General features: G+C 42.9%; 1 protein-coding gene across 1 annotated transcript in view; it reads right to left on the bottom strand.

The window, feature by feature from the left end:
• The window catches only part of LOC311227029 (oxysterol-binding protein 1-like), a 117,602-nt gene that overhangs the window by 78,480 nt on the left and 18,996 nt on the right, over positions 1–20,126 (bottom strand). Inside the window, exons 2-5 of the mRNA XM_084312536.1 lie at positions 15,035–15,206; positions 13,400–13,608; positions 12,107–12,272; positions 2,861–2,972 (exon numbers count right to left, since the gene is read on the bottom strand). Of these exons, the coding sequence (XP_084168662.1) occupies positions 2,861–2,972; positions 12,107–12,272; positions 13,400–13,608; positions 15,035–15,171 (624 nt within the window). The 5' untranslated portion in view covers positions 15,172–15,206. The remainder of the gene's footprint in view (positions 1–2,860; positions 2,973–12,106; positions 12,273–13,399; positions 13,609–15,034; positions 15,207–20,126) is intronic.

The following is a 20,126-nucleotide window of genomic DNA, read 5'->3' as shown; positions in this document are numbered from 1 at the left end:
AACAGTAGTGTAATTATGGTCAAAACCCTATAAATAGCATTTGGAATAATAGGTCTTTCCTTCTGAATGAATGCAGCATGGTTTATATATAGCGTTATCGGAATATACGGGGTGTACTGACTGCGCTCCTCTTAACTCAACTCGTTATTATTTTGCGCACAGACCGCAGAAACACGGGAACGCCCCGACCACATTCAAAAGGCTTTGCCACTGCCAAACGAAACAAGTGGAACCCCGAAGGTGTAAGCAGAATACAAGTCACACGAACAATATAGTGTTCTTCCCCCTTCCTACTGTATAAGAAAGAATTAAAAACGCATTGCAACGAGAACAGAGGTTATTTGTTGAGTTTGTGTGTATTACAAAACCCTTGCAATAAATGTGTCTTAAATTAATGAAAAGCATACATGCTCTGGATACAGGTAGCATATATCGTGTGGGTGATATGACTTGTATTCTGCTTGCATAACTTCGAAACTCCACCCACCCCGTCCCACAATGTCAAAGCCTTCCAAACATAAATCAAAACGTTCCCGCACTTCTGCAATCTATGCGCAAAATAATAACGAGTTGAGTTCTAACAAAGAACGTATTACATGCTGGGTAGGCTAATAGAGTAAACTGTAAATAAAATAGCCTATAACATTATAAAGGATATGGGCTATACAGGGGTTCCCAACCTTTATTCCCCAGAGCCCCATGATTCCTGGGAGACATATAGGAATATGATATGATGGGCGGCTACGTGGCGTAGTGGGCAAGGCGCTCGCCACGAATGCAGAGACGCTGGGCTCGCCTGTTCGAGCCCAGCACTCCACATTGCTTTCAGTTTAGCTGGTCGTTCATACTAATACACATTGGCCGTATTAGGGGGTGGGAAACTGATAGGTGGGGATCGGGCGTTGTGGACAGCGACTCCCACAGGTCGGTTGGTGCGCCTGCGCAGTAGAATCAGGAAGTGTCGGGTGTGTGTTTTTTTAGTGTTTTAAACGTCAGTGAAGGTCAATTATTTTGCGACAATGACCGAGTATAGCTATACATTATCCCGCTTATTACATGGCTAACTTACTAACAATATACCTAATTCATTTTACATCGACTCGCAACACTGGTTCTGGCTGCGTTCTGGCTCCGCTCGTCGCTCCGCCCCCTGTCATCGCCGGCAGCAGAACACCGGCAGTGTCTAATTGCACTGAAACAGTGTGTGTCAGTGGGCTTGATTGCGAACAGCTGCGCACAGCGGTCATTATTGTCCCACAGCGGTCATTATTGAAAAATAATGACCGCTGTCGGGGGGCTATTGACCAATCACAAGCAAGCATTTCGGCGAATGTGAAAACGCCATGTAATAATGTTGCATAATGTAGGCTATGGCTGCTATTATATGTAATTCATATAGGCTACCTAATACCGACAACAAAATAGATTGTATGCCTCTACAAATCATATTATACCCGGTAGCCAATCGAACAAAACTAATAAAGGCATTCATATTCCAGCATTGTTATAATGACACACCAACGCCAAACAGTGGTTAACAGTCTTTATTAGTATTTTGAGCTGTCCAGGCAGAATTGCAGCAATGGTCTTAGGGAGTCGTTGATATCCGACATCACCGTGTACAAGTCTGCCAGCCTTTTATTTATCCCATAACACGGGTTGTCTTCTTGGTTCTGATTGATTGATTGAAAAGTTTATTAACAGATTGCAGAATGGGTACAGTACAGTACAGCTCAATACATACAATTGTTAAGGGGATGCAGACCAGAGAAAGACTTTCGTCTTGTTTACATCAGGGTCCCCCATTTTCAATTCATCATATTCGACAGCGCCTCCGTGAACAATCTCGCTCGTGGAGTTTCTCAGAGTTCGCTCGGGTCAGTCCATTATTTCACATCCCATGGGGGGTGTTTCATTACCATATATGGATAATCATACACGAGCATTGACGGTAAGAACAAATGGTATTTATCAATACGGAGTGTGCGTAGGACCCGTGTACGCACGGTTGATAAATCCCGATATTTCTGTGCGTACACACATTCTAAATTCTGTGCTTAAGTACGAAAATAGAACACTTTCTAAGAATTGTTGATAAATGAGGGCCCAGGACATGCCGAGGTCGCCATCAGCACATAACAACTGATAAGAACAGCAGCAGGCAGAATGGTCAGAGAGAGAGTTTGACATCAATGAAACAGATGTTTTTAATGTGTGTGAAGGGGTGAACAGCAGTTGCCATGACAGCGCGTCACATGGCCACAAGAAGAGGGGCGGGGCCTGTCATTGCTATGCCGAGATAATAATGATGATGATGAATATTGTAAATGTGAGTTTCCTTCCGGGTGTAAGTTAGATCTAGACACGAAGCTGACGCGAGCGGACGTGGATCAGAGACTTTTCATCCCTCCCTCACGGGAGGGGAGATGACACATCATCATCAGCTTCGGCTAACGGGAGAAGGGTTTTGGCTAACAACAAGACCTCAGCCACCATTGGACTAAACAGCAGAAGAGACGATAGAATAATGAGTTAGTGTTCCATCAAAGACTTTTCAAGGACAATACGAAATGGGTAACATCTGAGGCTTTTGTTTATGTAATAAACAACGATTCCAAGAAAGGTACTACGCTGTCCAGTGTCGAATACTTATGGTTATGGATTGCATTAAAGGGGAATGACCACGATGTACAGCCAGTATGAGAAGACGTCGGAGAAAATAAACACAACGCAGAACTACACGACGACAGCGATGGAGAGGTGATAAGTGGCTGATTGTGGTTTGCCAGAATCTACAGGGACAATCTCTGGTATGGTCCTTTAAGGCTGGTCTAGATGGGGGGTGGGGGGTGACACTCACGTTGATCATAGCGTTGGAGGTGATGCGGAACAGTGTGGCTCTCTCAGTCACCTGGCGGATCTTATCCCCAGCCTCTCCGGTCAGACGCAAACTGTCCAGCTCGGACAGAGACCTGGAAGACATTGGTACAATGAATACCCAATAAAATGGTTCAGTGTGTGTGTGTCTGACTTAACCTAAAATTGGGGACGCATTTCAGACTAAAAACCTGTTGATTGACAGCTTGTCCAATTGGGGATGAAAGCACCGTTCCGAGATTGAAAAAGCAGATTTTTGAGTTAGTGGTTAAAGTTAGCGTTAGGCTAAAGGTGCTGTAAGTGGTATTTTTTAAATAAGTGTTAAATAGCTCTACATTCCGACGGCTGTCGCTGATATAGTGTCTGGTCAGTAACATGGGTCTCCCAGTCCCTCCTGCTCTGCAGTAAACAGCCATCACTGATATAGAGTGTCTGGTCAGTAACATGGGTCTCTCAGTCCCTCCACTCTGCAGTAAACAGCCATCACTGATATAGAGTGTCTGGTCAGTAACATGAGTCTCCCAGTCCCTCCACTCTGCAGTAAACAGGAAATACATTGTCTGGTATACTGTTCCCACTTTAGCCAATCAGGAGAGAAAACCCTAGATATTTTCTTTGACTTATTTCAAGAAATCTTTCCAAGCCAAATTAGCTGGTAGATTATTTTACTTGTTTCAAGCACATTATTTGCATAAAACTAGTTTGTCGAGTTATCCACAGAGACCCATGTTACTGACCAAACATAATATATCAGTGATGGCCGTCAGTAGGGTTGGGCACCGAGAACCGGTTCAAATAGGAACCGGTTCCTAACTTCGGGTTCTGGAACCGGAAGTAACATATTTGCGATTCTTCATTTCGATTCTTAAAAAAATTATAATAATAATATATATATATATTTTTTTACTTTGTTAATTAACACTTCCAGTGCCACTGGTTAACATGGCAAAACGTGGTTGAATGCCACCAGCCACTTCAATGATAGCGTTGTGAACGCATAATCTCTGTTTTAAATTATGGCTATGTGTCTAATCTGACCATCGCTTATCAATGACTTGTTTGCAGTCAACATTGTCGAAACAGATTTTTTTTTTTTTTTTAATAATCGCTTCATTTCCGTTTTATAGCATTTTGAAAAGCCCTCGTTTTCAAGGAAAATATAAAGATTCCGTGATAATCGGCATTTACTTGAATATTCTGGCATACACAAAAACGTTGTAATTTTTCAGCCTATTTATGAATAGTTTTCAAATAAACGCTAGATTATCGATAGTATGTATACTTATGCATGCTATAGAAGCAGGCTGAAATATAGATTCTCTCATTTCCTGATCAGCGATCACAGCCACACACACACACACACATAGGGTAAACGCTGATATCTCTGTGAAAACAGCTGATTATCCTAAGACTGGTAAAATAAATTCCTTACCTCAGATCAGATGTTATCCAAAAAGATTATTCCAATTCCTGATCGCCATTCCAAATATCGATCGCGTTTATTGATTCAGCGTTGGGTACTGTAAATACATAATCCACGCGTTTTCCGGGCCGGCAATCACAATGGATTATTCAGTTGGCTTGACAGAAAAGTAAAATGAGGAAACTGTCTGTGTGTGTTTAGATCAGAGGTGGTTTACTCTCTTCATTGAGTCGCTGAGGAGATGTGAAAAACTCAATCACTTTAAGGAGGAAATGCGTTTTAGATAATAATAATATCTTAGATGCAGTTATGGAACGCCAGCATGCTCCCTCATATCGTGAAGAAAAGTAACTTTTACACAGAACAAGAGTTGCCGTGGACAGGCGATTTGAGCTGTGGGGGCACTGAGTCATAACAAATACTTCATGAGAATACCATGAATTCTGTGGAGTCAACTTCTGAAAGAACCGCTCTTTATGTTCTGACTGAGTCATGACACTGAGTCATAACAAATACTTCATGAGAATACCATGAAATCTGTGGAGCCAACTTCTGAAAGAACCACTCTTTAGATTCTGCTGGCAATGAACAGGAAGTTAGCATCACAGAAGTTAGCTAGGTCTGAACAAAGAACAGGAAGTTAGCATCACAGAAGTTAGCTAGGTCTGAACAAAGAACAGGAAGTTAGCATCACAGAAGTGAGCTAGGTCTGAACAAAGAACAGGAAGTTAGCATCACAGAAGTTAGCTAGGTCTGAACAAAGAACAGGAAGTTAGCATCACAGAAGTTAGCCATGTCTGAACAAAGAACAGAAAGTTAGCATCACAGAAGTTAGCTAGGTCTGAAAAAAGAACAGGAAGTTAGTATCACAGAAGTTAGCTAGGTCTGAACAAAGAACAGGAAGTTAGTATCACAGAAGTTAGCTAGGTCTGAACAAAGAACATGAAGTTAGCATCACAGAAGTTAGCTAGGTCTGAACAAAGAACAGGAAGTTAGTATCACAGAAGTTAGCTAGGTTTGAACAAAGAACAGGAAGTTAGCATCACAGAAGTTAGCTAGGTCTGAACAAAGAACAGGAAGTTAGCATCACAGAAGTTAGCTAGGTCTGAACAAAGAACAGGAAGTTAGCATCACAGAAGTTACCTAGGTCTGAACAAAGAACATGAAGTTAGCATCACAGAAGTTAGCTAGGTCTGAACAAAGAACGGGAAGTTAGCATCACAGAAGTTAGCTAGGTCTGAACAAAGAACAGGAAGTTAGCATCACAGAAGTTAGCTAGGTCTGAACAAAGAACAGGAAGTTAGTATCACAGAAGTTAGCTAGGTCTGAATAAAGAACAGAAAGTTAGAATCACAGAAGTTAGCTATGTCTGAACAAAGAACAGGAAGTTAGTATCACAGAAGTTAGCTAGGTCTGAACAAAGAACAGGAAGTTAGTATCACACAAGTTAGCTAGGTCTGAACAAAGAACAGGAAGTTAGCATCACAGAAGTTAGCTAGGTCTAAACAAAGAACAGGAAGTTAGCATCACAGAAGTTAGCTAGGTCTGAACAAAGAACAGGAAGTTAGCATCACAGAAGTTAGCTAGGTCTGAACAAAGAACAGGAAGTTAGCATCACAGAAGTTAGCTAGGTCTAAACAAACAAGAGGAAGTTAGTATCACAGAAGTTAGCTAGGTTTGAACAAAGAACAGGAAGTTAGCATCACAGAAGTTAGCTAGGTCTGAACAAAGAACAGGAAGTTAGCATCACAGAAGTTAGCTAGGTCTGAACAAAGAACAGGAAGTTAGCATCACAGAAGTTAGCTAGGTCTGAAAAAAGAACACGAAGTTAGCATCACAGAAGTTAGCTAGGTCTGAACAAAGAACACGAAGTTAGCATCACAGAAGTTAGCTAGGTCTGAACAAAGAACAGGAAGTTAGCATCACAGAAGTTAGCTAGGTCTGAACAAATAACAGGAAGTTAGCTAGGTCTGAACAAAGAACAGGAAGTTAGTATCACAGAAGTTAGCTAGGTCTGAACAAAGAACAGGAAGTTAGCATCACAGAAGTTAGCTAGGTTGATTGATTGAAAAGTTTATTAACAGATTGCAGAATGGGTACAGTACAGTACAGCTCAATACATACAATTGTTAAGAGGATGCAGACCTGAGAAAGACTTTCGTCTTGTTTCCATCAGGGTCCCCCATTTTCAATTCATCATATGACACACACGACATACAGATAGACAGTACTGCTACATCTATACATTTATGACATACCAGATTTGCAAATACAGTACGGTTAGTGATACTAAAAAAATCCAGAAAAAGAGTGTATATACATTTGACATAGAAACTGTGCATTGGAGGAGGTTGGGTAGGTGGGGTGGGGCTGTACATTGGAGGTGGGGGGGGGGGGGGTTGGGTAGGGGGGGGGGACACTGTACATTGGAATACTGACATACATCTGACATAGAAACTGTACATTGGAGGAGGTTGGGTAGGTGGGGTGGGGTTGGGTGGGGCTGTACATTGGAGGTGGGGGGGGGGGTTGAGTAGGGGGGGGGGCACTGTACATTGGAATACTGACAAAGCCATGCTTGGTCTTTACTGTACAACTGGGTTAGGACATTTGTAGGGGCCAGTTTCGAATTGCAGTCTCCCGTAGGTGTTCTTTGAGAGTGTTTTTGAAGGTGGGTAGTGATTCACATTCCTTTACAGCTTTGGGTAGGGCGTTCCACATTGATGTGGCATAATTGCGAAACGTGTTTAGTCCCTTGTTTGAGCCGAATCTGGGTTTTACATGATTCGGGGAGCTCCCTCTGGTGTTGTGATCGTGGTATTCACTGACCTTTGGGAAGTATTTTGACATGTACATGGGTACCTTGGTCGTGTAGTGTATCTTGTAGACCAGGCCCATTGCAAGTTGCTGTACTCTGTCGTCTACTCTAAGCCATCCTAGGTTGGCAAAGTGTGCAGGGGTGAGGTGGGTTCTAGGAGTCAGGTCAAGCAGTAGTCTGACTAGTTTGTTTTGAGATGTTTGTAATTAGGTTTTTAGTGCCTTTGAGGTACTTTGGTACCATGAGCATGAGGTGCAAGCATAGTCGTAGTACCCTTGAATGAGTGCTCCTGCCAGAGTCTTCAGGGTATTCTTGTTTACCAGAGAGGAGATCCGGTACAAGAATCGAGTTCGTTGGTTGACTTTTTTTATTACATTGGATGCCATTTTGTCACAGGAAAGATTAGCCTCTAGGATGGAACCCAGGTAGGTAATTTCATCTTTCCTTGTGACAATATTGTCACCCACTGTCTGAACAAAGAACAGGAAGTTAGCATCACAGAAGTTAGCTAGGTCTGAACAAAGAACAGGAAGTTAGCATCACAGAAGTTAGCTAGGTTTGAACAAGGAAGCAGCGGGAAAAACACAATATTCATCAGCGGACACAAGTTGTTGTTTAATTGAAGGCTTCCTGACCACATAGTTTAGTTGTTGTTTTACTAGTTAGTTTAGTTTCACTTTATTGTCCACAGTGTGGAAATGTGTCTTTGGTCTCACCATTGAACAAACAAAACAATGACAGCAGACATATACGTACTGTACAGTACATCTGTAATGGGAAAGTGCAGGGAACGTAGGAATACAATATATACATCAACAAGGACCAGGTCTAATGAGTGCAAGATTCATTTAATGCCTTAATGGCATTAGGAATGAAGGAGTTTTTTTTGTATGTTTCGGTTTGCCCTAGGTAGTCTGTAATGACTACCAGAGGGCAACAGCTCGAACTCCCCATAGAGTAGGTGAGAGATCACCCACTATCTTCCTAGCTTTCTTCCTAAGCGATTTCTGTGGCTTCCCTATGGCTTTTTCCCTATGAGGCCAAATTCACTCTCCTCTGCAACTTACTTCTTCCTTTTATTTCTTCCTTCTATTTAAGGCTTCTGTGTAGTTTAGTGCTAAACCAGTGTGTGAAATCACAGGTCATCTAGTTGATGTTAATCATATTGAACTGCATGGTCATTTAAAAATAATGCAATTTTCAAATGGAATTCCTTAAAAATAATTCTATTAAGATTTTGGCAGAAATGAATTTAGATGTGCTTGTTATTATCAATTTTAGACAACAGAAATGTCGCTACATCACAATATTGTGATTTTGTCACAAAATGATTGGACTGAAAATGGATTAACAATAATATTGAGTCTGTACAAGACTATTGGCCCATCTCAAACCCTGCCCTCTTTTCTTGATCCTCCAACCACAACTTCCCTTGGACTCCATTCTTGCTGTGTGCGCAAGTTAGTTTTCTGCACTATAAGAGGAAATATTTCCATACACTTGGCTTTCCATTGACTTTGACCATATTCACACCTACCTACCTCAAACTATAGTCTACCCATATAACTCTGTATGGTAGCATGTACAATAATGCTGTATATACAACATATTTATAAATACTGTATATATATATTTATCCACATCTGTCTGAATAGTGAATATACCTTCATATAATCCTTTTTACGTAGATACTATATCTGTACATATTCCTTATCTACTGTTACGCTGCTGGTCAGTATGACCAGTGTCTTTATACCTCAATCAGGCCTAAAAGAAAAAATGGTTTGGTTCCGGTTGCCGACCGACCCTGCCGATTAATGTGCGACCCAATTTATTTAATGAGTTAAAAAAAAATAAAATAAAAAAAAAATTACAATAAAGTTTCATAAAAATCTTAGTCAAACCTTTAGTATTATGGATATTAAACATGCTGGCAGAGTACATGCATCCATGTTGTCGTGAACATTTTAATTATCCTATCCATAGTCGCCGTGGGAAAAAATAAAATAAAAAATAAAATAAAATAAATTCCCTACCTTAACACATCCACCGCCATAAACGGCTTACGACGGGTTTGCTGATCATGCGAATTCCGCCAAGCCACGGCGTACGATACGACGTTATTGAGATCATATTTAATTTTTTCGCCATGGTATTCATAATTCCGCCACCCAGCCTCTGCTGATACAGTGGGAGCCTGCACAACCGTGCAACGCTTCAATACCGCCGCCTGGTGGATGATCGGGCGAGTTACAACCGGAAATGGAGCTCTGGTGATCTCGGTGCATCTGGGAAATCCGTCCGGCAGTCACATATTGTTGCGGGACTCTAGACACACATCTGTGTATGGATCACTGCCATAACTCAATAATCAATATGATTTGGGCGTTTATTGCGCCATACAAACCGGAAATGGATCTAGTCGATCGACGTCAAATAAGTGGGATCTTTTTCCTCCAGTCTCATCGGCGAACGGTAAGAGGACAGTAACGTTAATTTCAGCTTGATTGTTTATTCTTTTCAATGCAAACCGCTCTGATCAATATATCACCCATACTACATAAAGCATTTACTGACGATCACGGAATTATAAACGACCCCCCCCTCCCTTTCATCCGCAATCGATAATCTATAGTATGTGTAACTGAGGGGTACAATTCCCTGACTGTATTGAATAAGTATGGTATCATCAAACCACTACTGAGTTATGTACATTACTACTGGCCATACAGTACACATGTATATGAGATGAACACCCACACAATAACACGGCTTAACAAGTACTGTTTATAATATTTATTAGAAGAGCACCAAGATTATCTTACATTTATTAAGAATGAGAGTTGCGCTTGTAAGGCGAAGAATGTGCATGAATAGGTCAAGAGCATAAGTCCATGAGCATATTACGAAGGGGATAATTAATACCACCTGTAGCATAAGAATTATATATGGTACACTAGTAGGTCAGCTGGAGATACTAGGGGGGTTCCCTCCGGTTGTAAGCCAGCAGGGGAGAGGATTTGTCGGTAGCAAAAGTCTGGATCAACGAGGAATAAGGAGACTCCAGGTACAGGAGACGGTGCAATAATCCCTTGATCCGTAGACAAAGCAACAGCTATTCTCCGGTATGCAGTGCCGCATGGATGAAAGCTAGCCAGCCTCAGAGTCCTAGAGGCGGGCTTGACGGGGCTCCTCACAGGGTAAATCCCACACGGTAGTGGGGGTAGACGATTCTCTGCTCCAGCAGCCACAGGACCAAAGCAATATAATCCAGCCGAAAAGGGCTCTGTAGTCGTCGGTGTAGGTTATCCAGTGTACATATCCACACGGTTCTCGTCTAGGGCTCCTCGGATGACGGCACAAGGTTAGGCCGCCCAGCCTGGATAAGCACACTAGCTCGGTACGATGAAACGTTGGTAATGCTGGTCACTGTAGAACGGTAGCCGCACGATACACTATACATAATAGACTATCACTTAATAATAGAATAGGTCGAACTCGACGATACAGCGTTAAACTCTGACACTTCAGCTATCAATTCGCACGCGGTCTCAAGGCTCTACTTCGGGGCAAAACGGGCCCACTTCACAGCACGTTGTATCGTGGTGTGAGGCTTCAACTTATTGGTTAACACACTGCTGTATCCACCTGCAACGTATTTATACGTAAGGTGAATAATCTAGTACCAGCCTTATTTCTGTCTCGTATTACTGCGCAAATCTGGGCATGTTGAGACATGTCTTAGCGGTGACTTTGAACTAGACATTGGGGGTATGGCCGTGGCGCCTAGGGGATCGCTGTCCAATAGGAGAACGAATATTATGGTCTGGCCTGTACTAGGTAAAGGGATATTCCGTGTATATGTACAAAGAATATACAAGGGATATCAGACGATATACAAATACTATACAATATATCTCAAGTAATGAATATATATATTCGGTTTAATCTGACCCTTTGTAACAGTATGCGTTTAGGCCTATAACTAGCGTTCTAGGGGGCGGCTAGGTGGTGTAGTGGGCAAGGCACTCGCCACCAATGTGGAGACGCTGGGTTCGCGTGTTCGAATCCAGCTCTCCACATTGTTTTCAGTTTAGCTGGTCGTCCGCTGTAATACACATTGGCCGTATTACGGGGAGGGAAACTGAAGGGTGGGGATCGGGCGTTGTGGACAGCGACTCCTACAGGTCGGTTGGTGCGCCTGCGCAGTAGAATCAGGAAGTGTCGGGGGCAGCGTGAGCCTCCCACGCGTTACTCCTCGCCACTGAGAGATCGAGCTGCGCAGGTGAAAAGATGCGACTGCTGTTACCTCAAGTACCGGAGGGGACTTGTGCTATGTATGACTTAGTCCACATTGCAGCCGGCTTGTGGGAGGCAAGAAACAGCGTTCGTGACAGGGGAGGGTTGAATTGGATGATACGAAATTGGGATGGGAGAAAATATAGAAAATGGGAGAAAAAAGTGGATAAAAAAAAAAACTAGCGTTCTAGGAATTACTGCAGAAAACGATAAAAACACTTATATTCTAGACGGTATTTTCGTATGAATATATGAATGAAAAAGTATAACGTTCCTACATCCTGAACGATAGATAATCGATGTTGAATGGGCCATAGTAATGTCAATTTAGCAATACAATTAAAAAAGTTATAGCCCTGCAAAGAAGGTGAACATCTCCATAGGCTTAGACTGGTGGCAGTGATCATACATTGATGGATAGAAGCGTGGCAGTTAATGTGTTAACTGACAACCAACAGGAACCAAACAATATTTTCTTTTATGCCTCACTGTACATAATAATACTATAACACTGTTCATACATCTGATTAGCATTATTACTCGGTAGTACTCATTTTATATATTTCAAACGCAGTTGAATCACCTGTACATTGTATATTACTATTGCACTGTTACATTAGCACTCTGGTTGGATGCCAAACTTCTTTTCATTGTACTGCACTACATTTGAATGTAACTTAAAGCCTGACCTCTGGAGGGCGGAGCCGTGTTTGGAGATGAGCTCGTTGCAGGTGCTCAGGTCCTCCACCTTGCTGCCCAGCGTCCTGAGGGTGGACTGCACCTCCGAGCTCTGGGCCCCTCCCCCGCCCTGCTGTCCGGGCGGCGCGGACAGAGGGAAGTCATCCCCCGAGTCGTCTGGAGGAGGATCGTTGAGACAAGAGGTCAGAGGTCAGGTTCTCTCTTGTCCTCGTAGCGTGTCACGAAGCGCAACAGGAACAGAGGCCTTGTGTAGTTCTGTCTTCCAACATGGCTGTCTGTCTGTCATTTTTGGTTGCTTTGTGCAAAACAGCTGTTGCTATGTGTTGATATATGAAAAATATATCAACAGAAACTTAATAATTATTATTATTACTGGATCTTGTAAACAAGTCAGTTAAGTATTAATATCGTGCTTTTCCAGTGTTTTACCTACAGGCAGCCATGCTGGAAGACAGAGCTACACAAACGTTCCGTGCGAGGCCTCTACTGGTTACTAGGGCTGTCAATTAATATTTTATAGTCAAATTAATAATAGACTTGTAAAAAGAAACACATTATTTTTTCTTTTTTTAAGAGTCAAAACACAAAGAAAGAGAATAATGGACAAAGAAATACTAAGAACTTCATCTGTGTATGAATGCCCGTTCTATATACCGTAAACTTTCATTAATTTGATCTTGCTGAGAGAGACAGCGACTTCTCAATCTAGCACCAATCTCTCTTCATGCACAGAGAAAGAGAGGGGGGGGGGGGGGGGGCTGGGAGCTGGTGTAGATATGTTGATCTTAAAGGTGATAAATGTTGTTGGTACTACCATCAGCCCTATTGGTCCAGAATAAAAGGAGCTTCTCACCTGACTGCCTGCATGCGCGTAGCCTTGGTCCAGAATAAAAGGAGCTTCTCACCTGACTCTGCCTGAATGCGCGTAGCCTTGGTCCAGAATAAAAGGAGCTTCTCACCTGACTCTGCCTGCATGCGCGTAGCCTTGGTCCAGAATAAAAGGAGCTTCTCACCTGACTCTGCCTGCATGCGCGTAGCCTTGGTCCAGAATAAAAGGAGCTTCTCACCTGACTCTGCCTGAATGCGCGTAGCCTTGGTCCAGAATAAAAGGAACTTCTCACCTGACTCTGCCTGCATGCGCGTAGCCTTGGTCCAGAATAAAAGGAGCTTCTCACCTGACTCTGCCTGCATGCGCGTAGCCTTGGTCCAGAATAAAAGGAACTTCTCACCTGACTCTGCCTGCATGCGCGTAGCCTTGGTCCAGAATAAAAGGAACTTCTCACCTGACTCTGCCTGATTGCGCGCGGCCTTGGCCTTGGCCAGCTCCAGGGCGGTGATCCAGCGCTGCCGCTCCACCTCGCAGCTGGCTTTCAGGTGGTAGGTCTGCGCCCCGCCGTTGGAGATGACGAAGTTGCAGGCGTCGTCCACGGTGATGGTGGCCGTGGCGAGGTTGATGGTGCCCCGGCACGTGTGGCCCATCTCTGCCTGGGTCCTGGTGAGAGAGACGAGAGAAAGTCAGTACCACCGTCTGGGTCCTGGTGAGAGAGACGAGAGAGAGTCAGTACCACCGTCTGGGTCCTGGTGAGAGAGACGAGAGAGAGTCAGTACCACCGTCTGGGTCCTGGTGAGAGAGACGAGAGAGAGTCAGTACCACCGTCTGGGTCCTGGTGAGAGAGACGAGAGAGAGTCAGTACCACCATCTGGGTCCTGGTGAGAGAGACGAGAGAGAGTCAGTACCACCGTCTGGGTCCTGGTGAGAGAGAGTCAGTACCACCGTCTGGGTCCTGGTGAGAGAGACGAGAGAGAGTCAGTACCACCGTCTGGGTCCTGGTGAGAGAGAGTCAGTACCACCGTCTGTGTCCTGGTGAGAGAGACGGGAGAGAGTCAGTACCACCGTCTGGGTCCTGGTGAGAGAGAGTCAGTACCACCGTCTGTGTCCTGGTGAGAGAGACGGGAGAGAGTCAGTACCACCGTCTGTGTCCTGGTGAGAGAGACGGGAGAGAGTCAGTACCACCGTCTGACTCAGGACACCATAATCCAACTCGTCTTTAGAGAGAGAGAGAAGAAAGCGTACAGCGATAAAGACATTCAGAGCCACAGGACAACGCTGGGACTTTGTCATTTGCTTCCATCCCCCAGTTTAATTTAAAACGTTTAGAGCGCTGGTCCCAGTTGGGGCTCCAGTGGTCATTTACTTCCACATCAGAGACCACACCCTCATTATCCGAGAACCCAGACCGCCACCAAACTTTGATCTGACTTTGAGGTACAACTGATTGTGGGGTGATGTCATGTGATGTCTCTCTGATGTCACAGGCTCAGTGTGGTGATGTCATGTGATGTCTCTCTGATGTCATGGTTCAGTGGGGTGATGTCATGTGATGTCTTTCTGATGTCATGCGATGTCTCTCTGATGTCATGGGCTCAGTGGGGTGATGTCATGTGATGTCTCTCTGATCGTATTAGATAAAAACAGATAATGTACATATTGTTATTGCAGATGGTAACGAAGCTTTCCGTTGGGGACATAATTAATAATAGTTAATAATAATCAAGTTGTGGTCAGTGTGTTAAAGAGACACTATGCAATTTGTTGTACATTGTTTCATGTACAATTGGCCAGTTTGTGATGCACACTAAAGAATCCGATAGGCTTTCATGTAAATTCTGTGAACAAATACATAATTCCTGCTTTTTGCAGGTATTTTTTCTTACAGATATTGTGACATGAAATTCCTTGCAATATATCGATTATCGTGATATTATCGTTATCGAGGGCCAAATATGGTCACAGTGTCAGTGAGTCACTCGTATCGTACCGCCCCCTGACTGCAAACACATGGTACCTGTAGTTCCGCCCCCTGACTGCAAACACATGGTACCTGTAGTCCCGCCCCCTGACTGCAAACACATGGTACCTGTAGTAAGACAACAAGCCGTTGCTCAGGACGAACCACCGCCGCTGATATCCCTTGATGTAATTGGTCCATTTGAACACCCAGCCTTTGTACGTGTCGCCGGGCGGAGTTGGGGTGGGGGTCTTGGGCTCCGACATCACCGCCCCCCCAATGCAAGATTCAGATATGGGACCTTTTTTGGTGGGGGGGGGGGGAATCAGACATTGTGGAGTTAAAAGAGCAATGCATAAGATAAAATAAGATATTCCTTTATTGATCCCCTTGGGGAAATTCAGGCATCATAGCAGCCCCCCCTGGTGCCCCCACGGTCGAAAAACGCACGCTTAAGTGCCCTTTTGAGTGAAAGAAATAAGAGGATGTGCCCTATTGGTGCCCCCACGGTTGAAAAACGCGCGCTTAAGTGCCCTTTTGAGTGAAAGAAATTAGAGGATGTGCCCTATTGGTGCCCCCACGGTTGAAAAACGCACGCTAAAGTGCCCTTTTGAGTGAAAGAAATGAGAGGATGTGCCCTATTGGTGCCCCCACGGTTGAAAAACGCGTGCTTAAGTGCCCTTTTGAGTGAAAGAAATTAGAGGATGTGCCCTATTGGTGCCCCCACGGTTGAAAAACACGCGCTAAAGTGCCCTTTTGAGTGAAAGAAATTCGAGGATGTGCCCTATTGGTGCCCCCACGGTTGAAAAACACGCGTTTAAGTGCCCTTTTTTTATTTTCGCCCCTGCCCTTCAAACAGCCTGAGTCCGCCACTGGAGGGGAGATACAGATAGTAGAAGACATACAGGTACAGGGCACAGAATTATAGTACAGTGGAGAAGTAAAAATAAAAATAGAATAAAAAGGCAGTGTAAACAATATACAATATAATTTACTCTGGAGTGGAGTCGACATGAATATGGGCAACAAGGTGTGAGATGAGGGTATGTCAGGGTTTCCGTTAGAATTTTTTTTTGCAGGTCTGAGTGTCCGGTAGATTTCAATCTACCGGACAAATGGGATAAATTCCGGTCAGAGTTTATTGAGCTTAAAAACAATTAATAGGCCTATATAAAGAATGACATCATCAAGGCATTTATAATATTTTAACTTAAAACTAGACTACTTTTGCGTATATACAGTCATTAATATATTCCAAATAAAATAAGTCCCTCGAGACTGCGTGCTGCTGCCGACTTGAGGTGTCGGTGGGCAGTCTGCCCGACCTTAATAAACAGCAGTCTGTTATAATCACATTTTTATGAGCTAACGAATTCCGTTATATTGGACATTTGTATTAATTATATCAAGCGAAGAACTGAGAAATTTGGCAGAGAGACGGCAACATTATCGTGGGTTTGCGCCGTGATGTATATCTCCACCTCCCAACGACTTGGTGCTGCTGCTCATAATGTCCGGTGAAAATAATTCCCTCTAAGCACAATTTGATTATTTGAATTGTATTAAAATAGGCTAAAATTAAATAGCCTATGCGATGAACGAAACAATCATTACATTTGTCGTTGCTTCACCAAGCAGCCGGTCAATGACATCCTGTGTCAGCGAGCTGGCAGCTGATATATTTACGTGAAGCATGGAGCAGGAGCAGACAGAGCAGAGCAGCGGTGTCAGCAGCGCCCCCACCCAACAGCTGAATTGCCAATGGCTGAATTGGAGTACTGCACCCTGCCAAGCCATGCTTCACGTAAATATATCAGCTGCCAGCTCGCTGACACAGGATGTCATTGACCGGCTGCTTGGTGAAGCAACGACAAATGTAATGATTGTTTCGTTCATCGCATAGGCTATTTAATTTTAGCCTATTTTAATACAATTCAAATAATCTAATTGTGTTTAGAGGGAATTATTTTCACCTGACATTATGACCGGAGAGATTAGATATGTCGGACTTCACCAGATTTTGCCGGTCAAATACCGGTAATTACCGGCTAACGGAAACGCTGACCCATGCCCGTCTCAGTTATATTTGCCCAGCCCTACAATAAATATAGTTACAATATATAATCTAAATCTAATCTAATATATAAACTAAAAAAATATGCAATATATAATCTAATATATAATCTAAAAATGCAAAATATATGCTCTGATGAAGTATACAGTATTTATTCAGGACTGGTATGGTATGGTTCTGGTATGAAGGACTGGCAGAGGCAGTTAGTTGAGTGTCAGGGCCACTGTTGAGTGTCAGGGAGTCTGTGACTGAACGTGCTTCAGTCATGTGAATTGAGGAAAAACAAGCCTTCATTTCTTTTCTACAATAGGTTTTGAAGAGGTTTCATGGATAGTCATGGAAATTACACAAAAAACACGTATTAAAGTTTAAAGTAGGGATGCCCCGATCGATCGGCCACCGATCGTTATCGGCCGATATTCAGTATAAATATGCGATCGGTGATCGGTGATAATGTTTTATTTTCACCGATCGTCAAACCCGATCACTCGCTGTCGCTGAGTTCTGTCTCAGACACCGGTGGTGCGGCGTCTGCTCTCGAGTCCAGCCCCTCCCGCACGCATGTAAACACGGGTCTAGTCTAGTGAGACACGGGAGGACGGCGTGCCGTGTCGGCGTCTCCCTGAGCTAACGTTAGCCTAGCTACCGTTACAAAATGACCCAGTCAACTATTCACTTTTAGTTTAATACATGATGAAACATTGTCTAACCGAACGGTATCTAGCCGGCCAGCTACCGATAGCTCCTGACATCAACAAACGCTCTAGCAAGTATAGTAGGTAGGTATGATACCTGTTAGCTGTTAGCTGTTAGCTCACGTTAGCGCAAGTTAGTTCACTGTTAAAAACGAAATGTCCCATTGAACTAAATAATTCACTGAGGCGTTGTATTAACGTTATATATCCGGCTAGCAGTAGCTACAGATAGCTCCTGATATCAATGTCTTACAACACTGATTCGATGCGTATTCGAGCTGAGGGCTTGCTGAGCACAGTTAAGTAACGTTATACCAATAGGGTCCAGGTGCAGCGCCGGAGAATCCTGGCCGTAGCTCGAGGCTACTCGAGTATAGGTCCAGCTGCAGCTCCGGAGAATCCTGGCTGTAGCTGGAGGTTACTAGAGTACACACAGACAGTGGAGCTTGTTGCGTGGTGGCGATGTCTCGCAGATAATACAAGTACAAGTATAATTATATAATATATATATTTTATAAAAAAAAAAAAATGTATATAAAATAAATTTTAATTTCTTTTAATCAAAAACGATCGGTATCGGATCGGTATCGGTGTCAAAAAACGTGATCGGGGCATCCCTACTTTAAAGTCGAGAGAACAAAAATACATGTAGATTTTACAGCAGGGCTGTGCTCTTGTGATAAAACAATATCAGCATCTCTTATCAGACGTCCACATGATTTATTGCCAGTGGCAGATTTGTCAGTGTGGTTTGACAGGTCAAAGGGGCAATGATCAGAATGAGATTACACAAGAATGGCATAATCTAGAAGACTCTCCGGAGCAAAGCACAGAATTCATGGCATAATAATTATAGGTGCCCACCAAAACATTAACAACAATATCAAGTATAAACTGTACAATTAGACTGGTTTGATTACGTTATATTCGTTTGAAGGAAATATGCCTGGTGCCTCGCGTGTCAAGCCTATCAAACCAGAACATCTGTGTTTTCTTATTCATTCACGTTAGTTAATTGTGTGATTATCACAGTCACATCAACAAATGCAATGAAAAGGACTGTGATGTATAGAGCCATGACTGCATGGAATTCCTTACCACCTGCACTAACTAGGATTGAAGAAAAACAGACATTTAAAAAACACCTAAGAAAAAATCATATAAGAAAGAATGGTACTGTCAGTTAAGTAAACATAGTGGGTGATTGAGAAGATGGGTATGTGTGATTGATGAACTTAGATATTTTATTATAATATTTGTATGTGTTATTGAGGTGTATTGTATTGTTTTATTGTATTGTATTGATTTGATTGTATTGATTTGTGTGGACCCCAGTAATAGTAGCCTATGCCTGTGGCAATGGCTAATGGGGATCCGAATAAACTAAACTAAACTAAACATCAGCACATTCTATAAAGCAGTTTAATAGAAATCCAGCACAAATTCCAGCTCGTCACTACAACAAGGTACATTAGCTCTGCAGCTAATAGGACACGTCGAGCTCAAGTTTCTCAAGTTTCTTTATTAGTTGTCATACAGAAGTACAGAATACTTTTATATAAAATGCTTCTTTCTGTTTTGCTCCAGAGATTGTGCTAGATAAAAATAGATAAGTATAAAATAAGTATAGTAAGTATAAAATAGAAGTAAAGTACGTAGACAAAAGTGTTCAATATATACATATACAATGTACAATGCAGAGTAGAAAAGTAACTGAGTTACAATACAATATACTATATACTATACAGTAGGGGTGGACGGTATGGTCTAAAATTTATATCACGGTATAATTTGAAGCATAGACGGTAACGGTATATATCACGGTATCATCGTTTTTGATAAAAAAAAAAAAAATTATATAATTTTTATTTTTTTTTAATAAAATATATATATTATATAATTAGACTTGTACTTGTATTATCTGCGAGACACCACGCAACAAGCTCCACTGTCTGTGTGTACTCTAGTAGCCTCCAGCTACGGCCAGGATTCTCTGGAGCTGCACCTGGACCTATACTCGAGTAGCCTCGAGCAGAGCTACGGCCAGGATTCTCCGGCGCTGCACCTGGACCCTATTGGCATAACGTTACTTAACTGTGCTCAGCAAGCCCTCAGCTCGAATACGCATCGAATCAGTGTTATAAGACATTGATATCAGGAGCTATCTGTAGCTACTGCTAGCCGGATATATAACATTAATACAACGCCTCCTCAGTGAATTATTTAGTTCAATGGGACATTTCGTTTTGAACGGTGAACTAACTTGCGCTAACGTGAGCTAACAGGTAGCATACACGTCTCTCTACTAGACTTTGTGGAGCGTTTGTTGATGTCAGGAGCTATCGGTAGCTGGCCGACTAGATACCGTTCGGTTAGACAATGCCTCATCATGTATTAAACTAAAAGTGAATAGTTGACTGGGTCATTTTGTAACGGTAGCTAAGCTAACGTT

The sequence above is a fragment of the Notolepis coatsorum genome (assembly GCF_963971535.1).
Source record: "Notolepis coatsorum genome assembly, chromosome: 4".
Classification (NCBI taxonomy): Eukaryota; Metazoa; Chordata; class Actinopteri; order Aulopiformes; family Paralepididae; genus Notolepis; species Notolepis coatsorum.
Note: the sequence above shows the minus strand (reverse complement) of the source record. Positions and strands in the feature narration are given on the sequence as shown.